Source organism: Cetorhinus maximus, chromosome 5 (genome assembly GCF_964194155.1).
Source record: "Cetorhinus maximus chromosome 5, sCetMax3.hap1.1, whole genome shotgun sequence".
NCBI lineage: Eukaryota > Metazoa > Chordata > Chondrichthyes > Lamniformes > Cetorhinidae > Cetorhinus > Cetorhinus maximus.
This window is the reverse complement of record NC_135883.1, coordinates 163,281,040-163,304,477: the sequence shown is the minus strand read 5'-3', so window position 1 is coordinate 163,304,477 and position 23,438 is coordinate 163,281,040. Positions and strand designations below refer to the sequence as shown.

The following is a 23,438-nucleotide window of genomic DNA, read 5'->3' as shown; positions in this document are numbered from 1 at the left end:
TTGGAACTCATGACAACTAAGCCCAGGGAAGAGCCGGAGAGTTCCCTCCGGCTGCTATTTATTATCCGGCCGATCATCTTGTTAGCTGCTGGTTATGGAATCTTGCTGTGTACAGTTTGCCTCAAAAGCGAGGAGGACTGTGCCTCACATCAAGAGTTAGTCATCGGGCATGAGGCAACTGCACATGCTGAGTATTCTTTGACTGGTTTTTGTTTCTTGCTTTCCCTGATTGCAGTACAGCCAGTGGGTGAGCTCTGGTAAAAACAAAAAGCTAAAAGCTCTGGCCTGGACTTGTTCAATCTCGCCTGACCTTTAACGCGTTGCCTAGAGGCCACTTCCTTCAGTGTGTTTTTGAAGATTAAATCATCCGAATCTCTTGTTTCAAATACACAAACTCAAACCCTCCTACCTCCCTCTCTCACACACACTGCTCTGAGTGTGCAATCCGTCAGAACAGAGCGAGAGAGAGAGAGAGAGAGTGTCAGTGAAGCCTCACCTGCAGGCACTGTATCCAGTTTAAGTTATCTCACTCGCTGACTCAGATCTTAAAACAGATCTGCCATCTTCATGTATGCTCACACACACCTACAGACACATGCACACCCATGTACACACACATATACAGACACACACACACACACCCCCATGTGTATTCACATATATATGGAGACACACGCACACCCTTGTACACCCACATATACAGACACTCACACGCACACACACCCATGTACACTCACACATATATACAGGCACGTGCACACCCTTGTACACACACATAAATACAGACTCACACACATACACATCCATGTACACCCACATATATAGGCACACGCACTCCCATGCACAATTACACATATATAGAGACACAAACACCTATGTACATCCATACAGATGCGCACACACCCATGTACACTCACACATATATACAGACACAAACACACCCATGTACACTCTCACACACACATATACAGGCACAAACACACCCATGTACACTTACACACATATACAGACACAAACACACCCTTGTACACCCACATATACAGACACACGAACACTCATATACATTCACACATATACAGAGACACAGGCTCACCCTTGTACACCCACATATACAGACACACACACACATACACACCCATGTACACCCACATATATAGGCACACGCACACCCATGTACACTCACACATATATCCAGACACATGCACACCCTTGTACATTTATACCATACATATAGACCCAGGGGAGACAGTGGCATAGTGGTAATGGACTAGTAATCCAGAGGCCCAGGCTAATGCTCTGGGGATACGGGTTCAAATCCCACCACGGCAGCTGGTAGAATCTAAATTCAATTAATAAATTTGAAATTAAAAGCTAGTCTAATAGTTAGGGAAGGAATTCTGTCATCCTTACCTGGCCTGGCCTGGTCTACGCGTGACTCCAGACCCACAGCAATGTGTTGACTCTTAACTGCCCTCTGACCTAGCAAGCCACTCAGCCACATCAAACCACTACAGACTAGTCAAGCAACAGCCTGACATAGTCATCCTCACAGAATCATACCTTACAGATAATGTCCCAGACACCACCATCACCATCCCTGGGTATGTCCCGTCCCACCAGCAGGACAGGCCCAGCAGAGGTGCCGGGAGGGAATTGCCCTGGGAGACCTCCACATCGACTCCGGAGTTCATGAAGTCTCATGGCATCAGGTCAAACATGGGCAAGGAAACCTCCTGCTGATTACCACGTACCGCCCTCCCTCAGCTGATGAATCAGTGCTCCTCCATGTTGAAAACCACTTGGAGGAAGCACTGAGGTTGGGAAGGGCGCAGAATGTACTCTGGGTGGGGGACTTCAATGTCCATCACCAAGAGTGGCTCGGTAGCACCACTACTGACCGAGCCCTAAATGACATAGCTGCTAGACTGGGTCTGCGGCAGGTGGTGAGGGAAAAACTACTTGACCTCATCCTCACCAACCTGCCTGCCGCAGATGCATCTGTCCATGACAGTGTCGGTAGGAGTGATCACCGCACAGCCCTTGGGGAGACGAAGTCCCGCTCCACATTGAGGATACCCTCCATCATGTTGTGTGGCACTACCATCATGCTAAATGGGATAGATTACAAACAGATCTAGCAACTCAAGACTGGGCATCCATGAGGCACTGTGGGCCATCAGCAGCAGCAGAATTGTCCTAGAACACAATCTGTAACCTCATGGTCCAGCATATCCCCCACTCTACCATTACCATCAAGCCAGGGGATCAACCCTGGTTCAATGAAGAGTGCAGGAGGGCATGCCAGGAGCAGCACCAGGCATACCTAAAAATGAGGTGTCAACCTGGTGAAGCTATAACACAGGACTATTTGCATGCCAAACAGCATAAGCAGCAAGTGATAGACAGGGCTAAGCAATCCCACCAACAGATCAGATCTAAGCTCTGCAATCCTGTCACATCCAGTCGTGAATGGTGGTGAACAATTAAACAGCTCACTGGAGGAGGAGGCTCCACAAATATCCCCATCCTCAATGATGGAGGAGCCCAGCACCAGTGCAAAAGATAAGGCTGAAGTATTCGCAACAATCTTCAGCCAGAAGTGCCGAGTGGATGATCCATCTCAGCCTCCTCTGGAGGTCACCAGTATCACAGGTGCCAGTCTTCAGCCAATTCAATTCACTCAATGTGATATCAAGAAACATCTGAAGGCACTGGATGCTGCAAAGGCTATGGACCCTGACAATATTCCGGCAATAGTACTGAAGACTTGTGCACCAGAGCTTGCCGCACCCCTAGCCAAGATGTTCCAGTACAGCTACAACACCGGCATCCAGCTGGCTATGTGGAAAATTGCCCAGGTATGTCCTGTACACAAAAAGCAGGACAATTACCGCCCCATCAGTCTACTCTCCATCATCAGTAAAGTAATGGAAGGGGTCATTAGCAGTGCAATCAAGCAGCACTTGCTTAGCAATAACCTGCTCATTGACGCCCAGTTTGGGTTCCGCCAGCGCCACTCAACTCCTGACCTCATTACAGCCTTGGTTCAAACATGGACAAAAGAGCTGAACTCCCGAGGTGAGGTAAGATTGACTGCCCTTGACATCAAGGCAGCATTTGACTGAGTGTGGCATCAAGGAGCCCCAGCAAAACTGGAGTCAATGGGAATGAGGGGTAAAACTCTCCACTGGTTGGAGTCATACCTAGCACAAAGGAAGATGATTGTGGTTGTTGGAGGTCAATCATCTCAGCTCCAGGACATCACTGCAGGGGTTCCTCAGGGTAGTGTCCTCGGCCCAACCATCTTCAGCTGCTTCATCAATGACCTTGCTTCCATCATAAGGTCAGAAGTGGGGATGTTCGCTGATGATTGCACAATGTTCAGCACCATTCGCGACTCCTCAGATACTGAAGCAGTCCATGTCCAAATACAGCAAGACCTGGACAATATCCAGGCTTGGACTGACAAGTGGCAAGTAACATTCACGCACACAAGTACCGGGTAATGACCATCTCCAACGAGAGAGAATCTAACCATCAGCTCTTGACATTCAATGGCATTACCATCGCTGAATCCCCCAGTAAGTGACATCCTGGGTGTTACCATTGACCAGAAACTCAACTGGACTATCCATATAAATACTGTGGCTTCAATAGCAGGTCAGAGGTTAGGAATCCTGTGGTGAGTAACTCACCTCCTGACTCCCCAAAGCCTGTCCACCATCTACAGGGCAGAAGTCAGGAGTGTGGTGGAATACTCTCCGCTTGCCTGGATGAGTGCAGCTCCCACAACACTCAAGAAGCTTGACACCATCCAGGACAAAGCAGCCCCCTTGATTGGCACCCCATCCACAAACATTCACTCCCTCCACCACCGACGCACAGTAGTAGCAGTGTATACCATCTACAAGATGCACTGCAAGAACTCACCAAGCCTCCTGAGACAACACCTTCCAAACCCATGACCACTACCACCTAGAAGGACAAGGGCAGCAGATAGATGGGAACATCACCACCTGGAAGTTCCCCTCCAAGTCACTCACCATCCTGACTTGGAAATATATCGCTGTTCCTTCACTGTCACTGGGTCAAAATCCTAGCACTCCCTCCCTTCCTAACAGCACTGTGGGTGTACCTACAACACATGGATTGCAGTGGTTCAAGAAGGCAGCTCACCACCACCTTCTCAAGGGCAACTAGGGATGGGCAATAAATGCAGGCGTAGCCAGTGACGGGTGTTTACAGCCATTTTGGGACTAATAACAGGAAATTCTCCTGGAATGATCAACAGTGGAGGCAAAAAAAAACACCTGGAATCTTTCGAGAAGAGACCTGATGTTGCAAAGAGATGGATGGGCCGAGCGGCCTTTCCTTGTCCTGTTTGATCTTGTGAGAGGTGGAAATTTGCAGGAACTTTCCTTCATAAAGAAAGTGGCGTTTGAAAAGCATTACTCAGAGAGGGAGTGTCTCAGCAGACAGAAAAGGAACCCCTTGGACGGGTACCTATGTGCTGACTAAACATGACCAGTTTTAAATGATCTGTGTTTGCTGGGCAAAGGGTGGGGACAGGCAGTGAGTGCTAAAGCGTCCAGGGCCTTTGACAAGCTCAACACTTGCAGGTTGGGCTCTGAAGTGTCAAACCATTGTTCTGGGGGAGGGGAGAAGCTCTTTAAACTGATCCGAGAGAGGCCCACACATACCACAGCAAGCAAAGCAGTGGTGGAAAAAGTGACGTCACTTGGAACTGGGCCAGAGAGTAAAGGGGGGGGGGGGGGGGGGGAGGGGGGTGTTCCTTCTCTGCAGCTGTATTTGCAATGCTGCCAGGGCGTGTGTGTGGCTGTCGAACCTCACTGCCACTTGCAGGCTTCCAGTTGGCCTGCAGCATCGAAATCACCACAGTTCAGACATCGCCTTCATTCTTTCGCCCTCGAGCCTCTTGCATTGGCTTCTCCTGCTGGATACCAGGGCCCAGTCCCCTTTCACCGCTGGCTTCAGAACCTGACTGCTCAAAATAAATCCCACTCGCCACATTATAACGGGATTGGAGGTAGCTAGAAACAGGAATTAAAGCAGGAAGTGTAGCAATAATCCCTGAATTGAACCCTCAACAACATTTCCTAATCCCTTTCTCGACAACATTCCCTGATCCCACTCATGACAACACTCCCTGATCCCTTTCCCGACAATATTCCCTGATCCCATTCCCTGACAACGTCCTCTGACCCCAGTCCTGACAATGTTCCCTGATCCAATTTCTGACAATATTCCCTTATCCCTTTCCAAAAAAAATTCCCTGACTCCATTGCCTTGACAACATTTCCCGGTCCAATTCCCGACAACATTCCCTGATCCCATTTCCGACACCAACACCTGACATCTTTTCTACGGCAACATTCCCTGAACCCGCTCCCGACAACATTCCCTGATCCCATTTCCGACACCAACACCTGACATCTTTTCTACGGCAACATTCCCTGAACCCGCTCCCGACAACATTTCCTGATCCCACTCCTGACAATACTCCCTGATCCAATTCCTGAAAACATTCCCTGATCCCTTTCCCGAAAACATTCCCTGACCCCACTCCTGACAACATTTCCTGACCCCCACTCCCGACAATATTCCCTGATCTAATTCCTGACAACGTTCCCTGATCCCATGCCCGACAGCATTCCCTGATTCCATTTCTATGACAGCATTCCCTGATCCAATTATCACCAAGACTCTCTGATCCCATTGCTCCAACTCTTCCTTATCCTGCTCCCAGCAGTTTGAAATCCAGTAAAATTAGCTGAACTAGGTCCAGTAAGCTCCCTATTGATTGGTTTAAAATATTTATGCATTACTGACATGGCCACCCCTCATTCTCCAGAATACAACTGAGGGTCTTGGTAGGCCATCTCAGACAGCATTTAAGAGTCATTCATCTTGGTGTGGGACTGACGTCACACTTAGGTCAGACTGGATAATGTCCTTCTTGACATTGGTGAACCTGTTGGATTTTATAACAATCCGACAGCCTCATGCTCTTGCCTACTGATCGTCAGGAGGTGAAAGGGAGGGAGGAACTTAAAACAACTACAAGCGCTAGGGAAAGAGTACTGGGAAAAGTATTAGAACTGAAAGCCGACAAGTCCCCAGGTCCTGATGCGCTTCATCCTAGGGTCTTAAAAGAAGCGGCTGCTGAGATAGTAGATGCATTGGTTTTAATGTTCCAAAATTCCCAAGCTTCTGGAAAGGTCCCATCAGATTAGAAAATAGTGAATGTAACTCCTCTATTCAAGAGAGGAGGGAGACAGAAAGCTACAGGTCAGTTAGCTTAATATCTGTCATAGGGAAAATGCTAGAATCTATTATTAAGGATTTTATGGCGGGGTACTTAAAAAATCTCAACACAATCAGGCAGAGTCAACATGGTTTTGTGAAAGGGAAATTGTGTTTGACTAACTTATTAGAGTGCTTTGAGGAAGTAGCAAACAACGTGGATAAAGGTGAACTGGTGAATGTGCTGTACTTAGATTTCCAGAAGGCATTTGATAAGGTGCCACATCAAAGGTTACTATACAAACTAAGAGCTCATGGTGTAGGGGGTAACATATTGGCATGGATAGAGGATTGGCTATCTAACAGGAGACAGACAGTAAGGATAAATGAAAACAAAAATACCTGGAAAAACTCAGCAGGTCTGGCAGCATCTGTGGAGAGGAACACAGTTAAAGTTTCGTTGAAGAGTCATGTGGACTCGAAACGTTAACTGTGTTCCTCTCCACAGATGCTGCCAGACCTGCTGAGTTTTTCCAGGTATTTTTCTTTTTGTTTTGGATTTCCAGCATCCGCAGTTTTTTGCTTTTATTATAGTAAGGATAAATGGGTTAGTTTCAGGTTGGCAAGCTGAGGCCTCAACTATTTACCATCTATGTTACTGACTTGGACGACGGGACCTCAGTACGGTAGCTAAATTTGCTGATGGCACAAAGATAAGTAGGAAAGTAAGTTGTGAAGAAGACATAAGGGGCAGAATTTTGCCCTTGATGGGCGGGTGGGCCCCACTGGCTCAGCGGTGGGCGGGCAGCTGATCGCCGCCGCCAAAACGGGCCCCGCTGCCATTTTAAGTGGGCGGGCCAATTAAAGCCCGCCCAGCGGGTCGCCCGATGGGAAGTGCTATGCGCTTCCTGTGCGGGGTGGGGGAGGGATTCCCCAACTATCGGAGTGCGCTCCTTCACGCATGCGCAGGAAAGAGCGCACATCTCCCTGAGGCTAAGTGCTGCCTCAGGGAGAGCGCTGACAGTGTTCGAAACTTTAAAAATAGAAAAAGAAAAAAATTATTAACATGTCCCCCTCATGTGACAATGTCACGCGAGATGGGACATGTTAATAAATATCACAGAAGTTTTTAAAAACAGAAATGAAACCTCATCCCGCCGGTGGATGAGGTTTCATGTGTTATCAGGGTCCCGCCGGGGCTCCTGGCCTGTTCACCAGCCTTAAGGTTGGACGGGCAGGTCCTTTAATTGATTTAACTACCCTGTCAATGGCTTCAATTGGTTAGGAAGGCAAATGGAATGTTGTCATTCATTGCAAGGGGAATGGAATATAAAAATAGGGATGTTTTGCTACAGTTGTATAGGGTATTGGTGAGACCACATCTGGACTACTGTGTACAGTTTTGGTTTCCTTATTTAATAAAGGACATAATTGTATTAGAAGCAGTACAAAGGAGGTTCACTCGACTTATTCCTGGGATGAAAGGATTATCCTATGAGGAAAGGTTGAACAGGTTGGGCCTATACGCATTGAAGTTTAGAGGAATGAGAGGCGAATTATTGAAAGGTATAAGATCCTGAGGGGGCTCCAGAGAAAATAGACCCAATTTACTCAGCCTCTCATCATTGGACTACCCCCTCATCTCAGAGACCAATTCATTAACCTTCGCTGTACCTCCACCAATGATATACTTGCAATGGAGATGGTACAGCGAAAGTTCACTAAATTGGTCCCTGGGATGAGGGGGTTGTCCTATGATGAAAGGCTGAGGTTACTTTCTCTGGAGTTTGGAAGAATGAGAGGTGATCTCATTGAAACCTACAAAATTCTGAAGGGGCTCGATAGGGTAGACGCTGAGAGATTGTTTCCACTGGCCGGGGAATCTAAAACATGGGGGCACAGTCTCAGGATAAGGGGCCGAGATGAGCAGAATTTACTTCACTAAAAGGGTTGTGAATCTTTGGATCCCCAGAGGGTTGTGGATGCTCCATCGTTGAATATATTTAAGGCTGGGCTGGACAGATTTTTGGTGTCTCAGGGAATTAAGGGATATGGGGAGCGGGCGGGAAAGTGGAGTTGAAGCCCAAGATCAGCCATGATCGTACTGAATGGCGGAACAGGCTTGAAGGGCCGAGTGGTCCACTCCTGCTCCTATTTCTTATGTCCTTGTGGAACCTGACAGGCTGGATGCTGCCAGAATGTTTCCCTTGTGGGAGAAACCAGAAATCGGGCTCACAGGTTAAAAATAAGGGGTCTCGCATTTAAGATAGAAAATTTGGACAAAGTTTCAAACTGGCATGGAGGGGATTTGAACGCACTTCCTCTGTATTATAAGTTCAGTGACCACTGTGCTACCGTATACCCGAAGGCTGGACTCACTCCTATTCAGTAAATGAAACAAATTTTCCCATTTTTCAGCCTGAAAAGCCACATAAATAGCAAAAGTTCCGTCCAACACAATTGGTTTTCTTGACCTTATTGCATCATACAGCACAGGAGGATGCCATTCAGCCCATTGTGCCTGTGCTGGCCCTCCAAAAGAGAGATCCCACTCCTAACTGCTCTTCCAATATTGTCCTGAAAATTTTTCCTGATACAGGACTCCCACAGTCCTTTCAGGCAGCACATTCCAGACCAGAACAACTCGATGTGTTAAAAGAAATTCTTCTCATCTTCCCTCTAGTTCATTTGCCAATTATTTTCCAGCTGTGTCCACTGGTTACTGATCCTTTTGTTTCCTTATTTATTCCCTAAAAAGCCCTCATAATTTTGTAGCCCCCCCCCCACCCCCAGCAAATCTCTCCTCAACCTTCTCTGCTGTAAGGAGAACAACCCCAGCTCCTTCAGTCTCTCCGTGTAACAGAAGTCCTTTATCGCTTGTACTCTAGTAAATCTCTCTGTATCGCCCCGTGAATGCTGCGTAGCCTATGGACTGTGACTGAGCATGAGGGAGTGCAACCAGGCAACAGGGTGGAACGACCCTTGTGGAATGTAATTGCTGCTCCGTTAGTCCCTCCTATTGAATGGGTGCCTATCTCCTCCCACATGAGATCTAAACCGTGTGGTGTTTTACAGAGAAGCTGTAAATCTATCCGTCCACCCCTCCTTCTGTCTTAATACTTTGGCAGTTTAAGCCTGAGAGCAGAATGCACGCAGGCTGCAGGGCTTTCCTGGTGGCTGAGTCACACCGAACACTCAGATATCCCAGTCCTACAACTGCGCCACATCAGCAGGGATTGGCAGGGCTGTTCAACATAGGGGCTGCTTCAGTTGGACTCGGGCGAAGATGGTGGTGCAGCGGCAATGCCGCTGGACTAGTAACCTGAGTCCCCGGCTAATGTTCTGGGGAAAAGCGTTCAAATGCCACCACGACAGCCGGTGAATGTGAGTTGGGTCAATAGATCTGGCACCTAACTAGTCTCAGCAATGGCAACCATGGTAACCATCGCCGATTGTTGTAAAAATCCATCAGGTTCACTGATGTCCTTTAGGGGAGGGAATCTGTCATCCTTACCTGGTCTGGCCTACATGTGAGTCCAGATCCACAGCAATGTAGTTGACTCTTAACTGCCCTCTTGAAATGGCCTAGCAAACCACTCAGTTCAAGGGCAAACAGGGATGGGCAAGAAATCCTGGCCTTGCCAGCGACCCCCACATCCCATGAAAGAGTTTTTAAAAAAACCTCCCCTGGGCTGGGGAGAGGAAAAAAAAAATCAGAACAACAAGAACAACTTGCATTTATATGGCACCTTTAACTTATTAAAACATCCCATGGAGCGTGGTTCAACAAAATATGACACTGAGCCACGTGAGACAGGTATTAAGACAGATGGCCAAAAGATTAGCCAAAGAGATAGGTTTTAAGGAGTGCCTTAAAGGAGGAATGCAATGGAGCGAGGCGGAGAGGTGTAGGGAGGGAACTCCAGTGTCTGGGGCCGAGGCAATTGTAGGCACAGCCACCAGTGGTATATTCAATGACCCCACCTCCACCGCCTTCTGAGGCAGAGTTTCAAAGTCGCACAACCCTCCCAGAGAAGAAAATCCTCCTCAGGCAGAATTTTCTGCCTGTCGGGCGGGCGGGCCCGACCCAATTTCCGGTGGGCAGGGAGCTGATCCCCGCTGGAGAAGCGGGCCGCGCCGCCATTTTACATGGGCGGGCCTTAATTGTCGTGACGTCCGGCGGGAAGCGCTGTGCACTTCCTGTGTGGGCGGGGGGGGGATTCCCTAAAAGCGAGAGTGCGCTCTTTCACGCATGCGCACGAAAGAACACATATCTCCCTGAGACTAAGTGCAGCCTCAGGGAGATCACTTCCACTTTGAACAATATAAAAAATAGAGAAAAAAAAAATTCTCTAACATGTCCCCCTCATGTGACAATGTCACATGAGATGGGACATGTTCATAATTTACAGATTAACTTTATTAAAATTTTTAAAACCCTACATGAAACCCGCCGCTGGATGAGGTTTCGTGTATTATCAGGATCTCGCCGGGGCTCCTGGCCTGCCCGCCAGCCTTAAGGTTGGACGGGCAGGCTCTTTAATTGTTTAAAAGATCCTGTCAATGGCCTCAATTGGCCATTGACAGGTCGGCGGGCCCGCAGCTGATTTTGCTGCGCCCCCGCCTTCCTGAAAATTTAAATGGGCCGTGGTGAAATCGGGAGTTCCCCCCGACATCATCCCGCGTCATTTTACGCTTCGGTGAGGGGGCCCCACTCCCTGGTCGCCGATGGCAAAATTCTGCCCCTCATCTCTGTCCTAAAAGGGCGACCCCTAATTTTAAAACAGTGCCCCCTATTTCTGGAGTCACCCACAACAGGAAACATCCTTTTAACATCCACCTTGTCAAGGCCGTTCAGGATCTTATATACTTCAATCAAATCACCCCTCACTCTTCTAAACTCCAGTGGAAACAAGCCCAGTCTGTCCAACCATTCCTCATAAGACAACCCACTCATTCCAGGTATCAATCTAGTAAACCTCCTTTAAACCGCCTCCAATGCATTTACATCCTTCCTTAAATAAGGAGACCAAAACTGCACACAATATTCAAGGTGAAGTCTCACCAATGCCCTATATAACTGAAGCATAAACTTTTATCATCCTTACTTTTATGTTCAATCCTTTTCTTACTAAAGGATGGTATTCCATTAGCCTTCTTAATTACTTGCTTTACCTCCATACTAACTTTTTGTGATTCATGTGCAAGAACACCTCGATCTCTCTGCACCTCGGAATTCTGAAGTTGTTCTCCGTTTAAGTAATACTCTGCTTTTTATTCTTCCTGCCAAAATGAACAACTTTACATTTTCCCACATTATACTTCATTTTCCAGATCTTTGCCCACTTACTCAACCTATCTGTATCCATCTGCAACCATCTTATGCCCTCTTCACTACACGCTTTCCAACATATCTTTGTGCCATCTGCAAATTTAGCTACCATGCCATTGCTCCCCTCATCTAAGTCATTTATATAAATCGTAAAAGATTGAGGCTCCAGTACAGACCCCTGTGGGATCCTTCACTCGTCACATCCTGCCAATCAGAAAAAGACCCATTTATGCATACTCTCTGCTTTCTGCCAGCCAGCCAATCTTCTATCCATGCTAATATGTTACCCGCTACACCATGAGCTTTTATTTTCTGCAATAATCTTTGGTGTGGCACCTTGTCAAATGTCTCTTGGATATTTAAGCTGCATCATTTGCTCAATAATAACAGCAGTGCCTAAAAATAACAGTAATAACAGCAGTAATAATCACTTGCTCAATAAAAACAGTAGTGCCTAATAATAATAACAGCAGTAATAATCACTTGCTCAATAATAACTGCAGTGCCTAATAATAACAATAATAACAGCAGTAATAATCATTTGTTCAATAAAAACAGCAGTGCCTAATAATAATAACAGCAGTAATAATCACTTGCTCAATAAAAACAGTAGTGCCTAATAATAATAACAGCAGTGCCTAATAATAACAATAATAACAGCAGTAATAATCATTTGTTCAATAAAAACAGCAGTGCCTAATAATAATAACAGCAGTAATAATCACTTGCTCAATAAAAACAGTAGTGCCTAATAATAATAACAGCAGTAATAATCACTTGCTCAATAATAACAGCAGTGCCTAATAATAACAATAACAGCAGTAATAATCACTTGCTCAATAATAACAGCAGTGCCTAATAATAATAATAACAGCAGTAATAATCACTTGCTCAATAATAACAGCAGTGCCTAATAATAATAACAGCAGTAATAATCACTTGCTCAATAAAAACAGCAGTGCCTAATAATAACAATAATAACAGCAGTAATAATCACCTGCTCAATAATAATAGAAGTGCTTAATAATAACAATAACAACAGCAACAGCAGTGCCTAATAACAATAATAACAGCAGTAATAATCACTTGCTGAATAATAACAGCAGTGCCTAATAATAACAATAATAACAGCAGTAATAATCACTTGCTGAATAATAACAGCAGTGCCTAATAATAACAATAATAACAGCAGTAATAATAACTTGATGAATAATAACAGCAGTGCCTAATAATAATAACAGCAGTAATAATCACTTGCTGAATAATAACAGCAGTGCCTAATAATAACAGTAATAACAGCAGTAATAATCACTTGCTGAATAATAACAGCAGTGCCTAATAATAACAGTAATAACAGCAGTAATAATCACTTGCTGAATAATAACAGCAGTGCCTAATAATAACAATAATAACAGCAGTAATAATCACTTGCTGAATAATAACAGCAGTGCCTAATAATAACAGTAATAACAGCAGTAATAATCACTTGCTGAATAATAACAGCAGTGCCTAATAATAATAATAACAGCAGTAATAATCACTTGCTCAATAATAACAGCAGTGCCTAATAATAACAGTAATAACAGCAGTAATAATCACTTGCTGAATAATAACAGCAGTGCCTAATAATAACAATGAAGCAGTAGTAATAATCACTTGCTGAATAATAACAGCAGTGCCTAATAATAACAGTAATAACAGCAGTAATAATCACTTGCTGAATAAATACAGCAGTGCCTAATAATAACAGTAATAACAGCAGTAATAATCACTTGCTGAGTAATAACAGCAGTGCCTAATCGATGAGCGAGGTGCAGTCAGGTGTTCTTCAAAGTAACGGCTGCATGGTCACCGAATGTGTGAAGGGGGATTGCACCTTCAGCAGGACAAAATGATGCTAAAGGGCAGATTCCGGAGTTCCCTTTGTCCCAGGGTCTTCCTACCTCCCAGTTGGGTAATAGTGGAATTCCAAGGCCTCGTTAATTCACAATCTGGTTAAAGACGTCAATGAATTCATGAATGTCATAGAGTGATGGGTGTTCCTCATTTTTGTGATTGATCTGGACCCTGTGCTCTATAAAACCAATACTTGCAAACCTACATGCTGCTTGTCTGCAGGGTGCCATGTGCCAAATGCTACAGGGTGTGGGTTATCAATCGCAGTGCAAGCATCTCTGGTGACAGTCACTATGTTACAGGGTGTGGGTTATCAGTCGCAGTGCGAGCATCTCTGGTGCGAGTCACTATGTTACAGGGTGTGGGTTACCAGTCGCAGTGCGAGCATCTCTGGTGACAGTCACTGTGTGACATGATATGGGTTATTAGTGGCACTGGGAGTGAGTCTGCTGCCAGTCACTACGTTACCTGGTGTGGGATACCGGTCGTAGTGGAAGTATCCCTGGTGCCAGTCACTAGGTTAAAGGGTGTGGGTTATTGGTGGCAGTGGGAGTATGCCTGGTGCCAGTCGCTATGTAACTGAGTGTGGGCATCATGAAGCTATTAATGTATACAATATTTTGGAAAATGTTTTTCTTTTAAAATAGAGGTTTAGCCTGTGGGTGTGTCTTAATTGGATTAAAGCCAGCTAGTCTGGGTGCTTTGATATGTACTAGTTTTGTTATGTAAGAGAGATAGCGTGCATTTGCATTTTTTGAATAGAGCATTCAAGAAGTGGGGTGAAAACTTGATGCCTTTCTAGCAGATACCAAGCAATATGTTTATATTATTAATAAAATTTGTACAATGAATGGGGTTTTATTGTTAAAAAGTGAAGTTCAAAGTGGTTGTTGATACAATGAAAATTAACATTCATTGGGGCTGGTAGGTATAACTTCAGTAGTTTCTGGGTGTGCAGGCAGAGGCAACGTAAGATCAAAAGGCAGCTGCAAGCCTCCAACTGGCTCCATAGTGAAAAGAACCTCATTTTGAATTCATAAGGTGAAAATGCTTTGCCTGGTATTTGGTTAAGTCTATGGGCAGAATTTTATCCCTGTTTGGGGGGGAAGTTGAACACCGGGCGCGCAGGGGCACGCCTCTGATCGGTGCCCCCGATTGGGGGCGCACCGCCATTTTACGTGGGCGGGCCAATTAAGGCCCACCCAGCGTGACGTCTGCACAGAAGCACTATGCGCTCCCTGTGCGGGCGGGGGGGAAATCCCTAAACCTGAGAGTGCGCTCTCTCGCGCATGCGCATGGAAGAGCGCACTCATCTCCCTGAGGCAAAGTGCTGCCTCAGGGAGATCGGCTCTACTGTAAAAAATATTAAAAATACAAAATTAAAAAATCCCTGACATGTCCCCTCATGTGACACTGTCACAAGAGTTGGGACATGTCCATAGCTTTTAAAAACACTTCAATTAAATTTTTAAAAACCCACATGAAACCTCATCCCACCCATGGATGAGGTTTCATGCTTTTTCTAATGCCCGGCGGGGCTCCTGGCCTGTCTGCCAAACTTAAGGTTGGACGGGCAGGTCCTTTAATTACTTAAATGACTCTGTCAATGGCCTCAATTGGTCATTGACAGGTCGGCGGGCACACAGCTGATTCTGCTGAGCCCCCGCCTTCCTGAAAATTTAAATGGGGCGCGGTGACACAGGGAGTTCCGCCCGATGTCACCGCGCGTCATTCTACGCGTCGGTGAGCGGGCCCCACCTCCTGCTCGCCGACGGGAAAATCCTGGCCTGTTGCTGTGGCCTTAATGGAGATTAGTTTGGGAATAAGTTATGTTAGTAATTTGTAGCCATGTGTATATATATTTTAACCTGTGTAAATTAATAAACAGCTTCATTTCGTTTAATGTAAAACCTCGAGAACTAGTGGTCTGATTCCTGAGTTTAGAGTCGCATCTCAAACAAAACACTTAAAATTATTGGTTATGACAGTTGTTTAAAGTTTGTCTCTGGAATTTTAAAGTAACTCTGCTTTACCAACTGTATTGGTCATAACAGTGGGTCATTATTAGCAGTGGGAGTGTGTCTGGTGCCAGTCACTGTGTTACAGGGTGTGGGTTACCAGTCTGGTAGCTATGTGTCTTTACTAACCTCCTCTCTCGCTCTTTGTTTCAGAGTAAATCCTGGAGGAAGATCAAGAACATGGTGCACTGGTCACCCTTTGTAATGTCCTTTAAGAAACGGTATCCATGGATACAGCTAGCGGGACACGCTGGTAGGTTCCGGCACTGTACATGTTACTGCTCCCAGGGCATGCACACTCTGGGATTCCATTTGGGGGTCACTCTGCTAACAGGATCTAACAATGCATTTTGCACTCATTAGGGATCTGATTCATAGACATCCTGAAACTACTCGATGACCCATTAAGGAAGTTCACTGTTTCATCCTGTTCACCCACCTACAGTTTTTGATTTATTTGTCTCACGACTCCCCATTAGATAATGTTTAACTCTCAAGTGGTGAGTCTTGCAGCTGCAATCATATCTTAGGGGCCAGCAAAGGACCACACAAGGGCGTGGCCAATGGATCAGCAATAGGAACAAGAAGCTTGGAAATGTTTCTCACACACCAGCTCAGAGCTTCTGAGGTCGCATATATTCCCTAATTGTTGAACCAAATGGTACTGTTGAACTCAAAGACAAGCATTGATTCTCCCACCCTATGCATTTCCCCACCCTACACATTTTCTCACCTTACAGATTATCCCACCCTGCACATTTCTGCACCCTACATATTGTCCCACTCTACACATTTCCCCACCCTACACATTCCCCACCCTACACCTTTCCCCACCCTACACTATATCCCACCCTACACCTTTCCCCACCCTACACCTTTCCCCACCCTACACATTTCCCCACCCTACACATTTCCCCACCCTACACATTTCCCCACCCTACACATTAACAGGGGAGGAGGTAGCCTAGTATTTCAGGGTACTGCTCTGGGGACCTGGGTTCAAATCCTGCCATGGCAGATGGTGGAGTTTGAATTCAGTAAAAATCTGGAATTAAAAATCTAATGACAACCATTTTCGACTGTTGTAAAAACCCATCTGGTTCACTAATGCCCTTTAGGGAAGGAAATCTGCTGTCCTTACCTGGTCTGGCCTACATATGACTGCAGGCCCACAGTGATGTGGCTGACTCTTAAATGCAATTAAGGATGGGCAATAAATGCTGACGTCCACGTCCCATGAATGAATTAAAAAAAAGTTATCCCATGCAACCTATTTTCCCACTGTACACTTTTCTGCACCTTACAGATTATCCCACCCTACACATTATCTCACTCTGCACATTATCCCATCCTACACATTTCACCACCTTACACATTTCCCCACTCAATGCATTATCCCACCCTACACATTACATGACCCTACACATTTCCCCACTCTACACTATATCCTAACATACACATTTCCCCACCTGACACATTATCCCACCCTACACAGTATGCATCCTACATGTTCCCCACCCTACACATTATCTTACCCTACATTTTATTTGATCCTACACATTATCCCAATCATATCTTAGGGGTGAGCAAAGGACCACACAAGGGCATGGCCAATAGATCAGCAATAGGAACAAGAAGCTTGGAAATGTTTCTCACGCACTAGCTTGGAATTTCTGAGGTCATATATATTCCCCAATTGTTGAACCAACTGGTACTGTTTAACTCAGAGACAAGCATTGATTCTCCCACACTTCACATTTCCCCACCCTACTCATTATCCCACCCTACTCATTATCCCACCCGACACATTTCCCCACCCGACACATTTCCCCACCCGACACATTTCCCCACCCGACACATTTCCCCACCCGACACATTTCCCCACCCGACACATTTCCCCTCCCTACACATTTCCCCACCCTACACATTATCCCACCCTACACATTATCCCACCCTACATATTATCCCAACCTACACATTTCCTCACCCTACACAATATCCCACCCTACAGATTATTTCACCCAATACATTATCCCACCCTACACATTATCCCACCCAACCCTTTTCCGCACCCTATACATTTCCCCACACTACACATTTCCCACCCTACACATTATCCCACCCAACCCTTTTCCGCACCCTATACATTTCCCAACCCTGCACATTCCCCCTACCCTACAGATTATCCCACCCTATACTTTTCCGCACCTTACAGAATATCCTACCCTGCACATTATACCACCCTACACATCATCCTATCCAACCCATTTCCCCACTTTATACACTCCTCCACCCTACACATTATCCCACCTTACACTTTTCCACACCCTACAGATTATCTCACCCTACACAATTCCCTACCTTACACATCATCTTATACTACACATTTCCCCCCCTACACATTGCCCCACCCTACAGATTATCCCACCCTACACTTTCCTGACCCTGCAGATGATCTCACCCTACACATTTCCCTACCCTACACACATTATCCCACCCAAACCATTTCCCTAACCTACATATTATCTGACCCTACACCTTTCCCCACCCTACACTGTATCCTACCCTACACATTTCCCCAGCCTGCACATTTCCCCACCCCTGCACATTTCCCCACCCCTGCACATTTCCCCACCCCTGCACATTTCCCCACCCCTGCACATTTCCCCACCCCTGCACATTTTCCACCCCTGCACATTTCCCACCCCTGCACATTTCCCCACCCTACACATTTCCCCAACCTACACATTTCCCCACCCTACACATTTCCCCACCCTGAACCCGTTCCCTCCCTGCACATTTCCCCTCCCTGCACATTTCCCCACTCTGCACATTTCCCCACCCTACACATTTCCTCACCTTACACATTCCCCCACCTTACACATTATCTCAACCTACACATTATCTCAACCTACACATTATCTCAACCTACACATTATCTCAACCTACACACTTCCCTACCCTACACACTTCCCTACCCTACACACTTCCCTACCCTACACACTTCCCTACCCTACACATTATCTGACCCTACACCTTTCCCCACCCTACACCTTTCCCCACCCTACACCTTTCCCCACCCTACACCTTTCCCCACCCTACACCTTTCCCCACCCTACTGTTATGATATGGCGAGTGATAATTTCTGGGCTGACCAAATCCCAAAGGGAAATTTGGTCAAGCTATCACAACAATTTGCAATTGGTATCTATTGTGACAAGTAATGTGCACTGAAGCCAGAAGTAAAGATTCCACCACCACCTTTGGAGATTTTAAATATTAAATTAAATCATTTACTAACAAAAGAAAAAAAACTTAAACACACAATATACAGCTACGCAGTTAAATTTAGTCTTACCTTTCCCCAAAAGATCTGTATTTAGCTAGACTCACAAATAAACACCCCTTTACAGGCAACAGTCCCTTTAGATTCTTAGGGCAGAATTTTTCCGTCAGTGAGCTGGGGGTGGGGCCCACTCACCGAGGGGAAAATGAGGCGGGATGAGATCAGGAGGAACCCCCGACGTCATCCCGCCCCATTTAAATATTCAGGAAGGCGGGCGGACAGCGCGATCAGCTGTCCGCCCGCCAACCTGTCAATGGCCAATTGAAGCCATTGACAGGATAATTAAAACAATTAAAGGACCTGCCCGTCCAACCTTAAGGTTGGTGAACAGGCCAGGAGCTCCGGCGGGAACTAGAAATAACATGAAACCTCATCCACCGGCGGGATGAGGTTTCATGTCTGTTTTAAAAGACTTTAATAAAATTTCTGTGATATTTATTAACATGTCCCATCTCGTGTGACATTGTCACATGAGGGGACATGTTAGTAATTTTTTTTATTTTTCTATTTTTAAACTTTCAAAAACTTTCAGCGCTCTCCCTGAGGCAGCACTTAGTCTCAGGGAGATGTGCACTCCTTCGTGCGCATGCGTGAAGGAGCGCACTCTGATAGTTGGGGAATCCCCCCCGCCCGCACAGGAGGCGCATAGCGCTTCCCACCGGGTAGCCCGCTGGGCGGGCCAATGTAAAATGACGGCAGGGCCGGTTTTGGCGGCGGCAATCGGCTGCCCACCCACCGCCGAGTCGGTGGGGCCCACCCGCCCATCAAGGGCAAAATTCTGCCCTTAGTCTATAAAAATCCAGTAACAAGGCACCCACAGTTGTAACAGGGGAAGTATTTCACAGGCTTCTCTCTGCTTCTCACTCGACAGTGAAAATCCAAGGCTTGTAACAAAACCTTGCTTTCTGGACGAAACAGGCACTTCCCTGGGGTGGCTAGAGGCTGCTTACTTCCCCGGTCTGTTCTTGCATGGCACACCCTTCAAGAACACGTGGCCACATGCCTCATGTAGCTTTCGCTCTTTCCTTAAATATGTTTTTTCTCTTTTATCCTAAACCCATTGTTCCTAACTTTCTTTGGAAATTACCTTTTCCAGAATATAAAAAACCTTTCATGTTGTCTTTTTGGCTACTACTTTCGGGAAAAACAAACTTAATAACTTTGTTTTATTCATCTATGACCTTTTCCAGTTGTAAAACTTCCTTTTTTCTCTTTGAAATTCAACAGCTAAAAACTTCAACTCCTCATTTATCTCCTAATGCAAGTTCCTACTCATGCCCTATCTACCTGTTCACCTGCACTTTAAAAAAGCCTGTGTTTACACCTAATCCTTTGATGGTTTAAACCTTGCAGTCTGATAGTCTTCAGTTTAATTAAATTAGTCACACACACACAAACATATGCACAACTCCCCCAAGCCTGCTTCACAGTATCCTACAGTAATATTGGAAAAAGTGATATTTTCTTTACAATACACATTTCCCCACCCTACACATTTTCCCATCCTATGCCATTTTCCCATCCTATATATTATCCCACTCTACTCATCCTATACATTATCCCATCCTACACATTTTCCCATCCTATTCATTATCTCGTCCTACTCAATTTACCCATCATATAATTATCCCATCATACACTATTATGCCATTCTAAACATGACCCCATCCTATACTTTTATCCCATCCTACTAATTACCCATCCTACACATTATTCCATCCTATACATTATCCCATCCTACACATTATGTTATGACACGGCAGATGATAAATGGTGAGCTGCTCAAATCCCAGAGGGAAACTTGAAACAGCTGCCAAAACGGTTTTTGCAATTTGTATAGTATGGGGAGCAGTTTTGAAATCAGGAACTGATTTCCCCAACTACTTGTGATGATTTTATAGTAAAGTAAACATTTATTAAAAGAATGAAGGGGAAAAACAAACCACAATTACATTTAAACACAAGAATGGCTTCACACAGTAAACATTACTTTAAAACAGTTCCACAAGATCTTAACTTAACTACCCTCAGAGCTAACCTTCCCCTTTACTGTTCCTGCAACTATCCTTCTAGATTTTAAAATCTATAGAGCTCCTGTAATTTTTACCACACAGTGCCTTTTCTCCTTGGAGTGTCCTCTGAGGCTGACAGCAACTGTGTCTTCTGGCCTGACCTTGTTCACACTGTCTTCTGGGAGTTCAGACCCTGCTGTCTTCTGGGAGATCTTGGCAAATATCCCCTCACATAGGCTTCAATATTTCCTTAAATGCATTCCTTCCCTTTGATCTCTCTATTATCTCAACCGGTCTCTTCAGAAATGCTTTCTTCCCAAAATTGATTAGGACTATTTTTTTACTTTAGCTCTTATACTTGTAATAACAAACTTACCCTATCTTTACCTTTCTTACACCTTTTGCAACCTGCATATATCCATCCCCCTTTGAACTACAACAACTCAATTCAAAAACACTCCTGTTATTGCTTTGTGTAAAACTCTGACTGAAGTTCCTCTTGGTTCATTAACATATTAAAACAACTTCTTACTGTTGACTTTAGACCCTTGCCATCACTCGAACTCTTAATCTAATTATAGCCTGACTTCCAGTACATAAGAAAATATGCCAGGGTTATTACCAGAAGAGAAATGTTACAATTTCTTGTTTTCTTGACACCTCCCCCTTTTTATTTAGAAATTGAACCTTCATAATTCAAAAAGATGGTTTCATTTTCTTAACCGCTTTCCTATTACTTGTTACTTATCTCTATACAATAAACTATTACATTATAAGATGCATGCATTATCATGATAATACACCCAAGGTTTCAGTAAAAGTGGAGTCCACTTCAGCCTTTTTTCCCAGGTTTCACATGTCCAATCTTCCTTATGCCTTAAATCCTTGCTAATGCATCCACAGTTAGGTTTTCACAACCAGCCACATGTATAGCTTGCAAGCTAAATGGTTGTAACAATAAACTCCATCTAAACAGTCCCGCATTCCTATTTCGAAACCTTTACAAAAATCTTAATTGTTTCTGATGAATTGGTGGCAACATAAATTTCAAAAATGTTGTAATGCCAGCACCAAACTTAGTGTTTCCTTCTCAATGGTGGAGTAATTTTGTTAATGAATATTTAACTTCTTTGAGAAATATCCCACAGACTTTTTGATACCTGCGTCATCTTCCTGCAACAATGCAGCACCAACACCCACCTCACTTGCATCGATAGCCAATTTAAACTGGTCGGTATAATTCAGCGTCACTCAAACTGGTGCTGTTGTCAACACAGTTTTCAGATTTTTGAATGCATTTTGGCACTCTGATGTCCGGTTGAACTTTTTGTCCTTTTTTAAGAGTTCTATTAATGGAGCAACCAAGCTGCTAAAATTTGGACGAATTTCTGTAAAAACCAGAAATTGTAAAACTTCCCTTTTTGTTGAAGGCACTGGGAACTCGTCAGTCGCCTTTACTTTTACATCCCATGGGGCCATCTTACCATGTCCGACAGTATGGCCCAAATATGTGGCTTGTGCTTTCACAAATCCACTCTTAGCCAAGTTCACCACCAAATTAGCTTCTTGTAGACAATCGATTAGTTCTCTCAGGTGCTTTAAGTGATCCTCCCATGTTTGACTGAATACTACCAGATCAGCAATGTGCACAATACAGTGACTCAGTCCAGCAATAACCTTATTTGTTAGTCTCTGGAAGGTCGCTGGTGCATTTTTCATACCAATCGGCATAACTTTGAACTGATAGAGCCCACCTGGCGTTACAAAAGCTGGAAGCTCTTTCACCCTTTCCAATAGAGCTACTTGCCAATATCCTTTCAGCAAGTCAATCTTTGTAATGAGCTTTGATTGTCCCACTTTGTCAATGCAATCTTCCAAATGTGGAATAGAATATGAATCTGCTTTCGTCACTGCATTCACTTTTCGATAATCCACACACAGTCTTCGTGTTCCATCCGGCTTCAGTACCATCACAATAGGTGAACTCCAATTCCTGTAACTCAACTCGATAATGTCATCCTTGAGCATAAATTCAATTTATTTTTTCACTTGTGATAAATTTACTGCATTCAACCTATAAGGATATTGCATGGTTGGAACAGAATTCCCCACATCTACAACGTGTACAGCTACCTTTGTTTTTCCCAATTTATCCTCACAGATAGTTTTATGTGACTGCAATAGCTCTCTCAAGTCACTTTGATTCTTATCTGGAAGGTACCTCAGTATTTCATTCAAATTCTTAAGCACTTCCTCATTGTCCAATTGAATTCGAGGAAAGTCCATTTCAGAATCTTCCGTCCCTACTTCCTTTTCCTGATTCATCACTACTGATACTTTTTTTGTTATCCTCCCTATCGAAGTACTTTTTGAGCATATTTATTTGACATACCCTCTGGGTTTCTCTTCTATCTGGAGTTCTTACTAAATAATTCACTTCACTTAATTGCTTTTCAATTCGGTAAGGTCCACTGGACCTGGCTTTTAATGGTTTGCCTGACACTGGCGACAAAACTATCACTTTTTCCGCAGCTACAAAGCCTTTGCCTTCCTATCTGCTTCTGTCTTCA

General features: G+C 44.8%; 1 protein-coding gene across 1 annotated transcript in view; it reads left to right on the top strand.

The window, feature by feature from the left end:
- The window catches only part of LOC144681057 (inositol-trisphosphate 3-kinase B-like), a 145,799-nt gene that overhangs the window by 82,459 nt on the left and 39,902 nt on the right, over window positions 1–23,438 (top strand). The window contains exon 2 of the mRNA XM_078542752.1: window positions 15,664–15,763. Coding sequence (XP_078398878.1) covers window positions 15,664–15,763 — 100 coding nt within the window. The remainder of the gene's footprint in view (window positions 1–15,663; window positions 15,764–23,438) is intronic.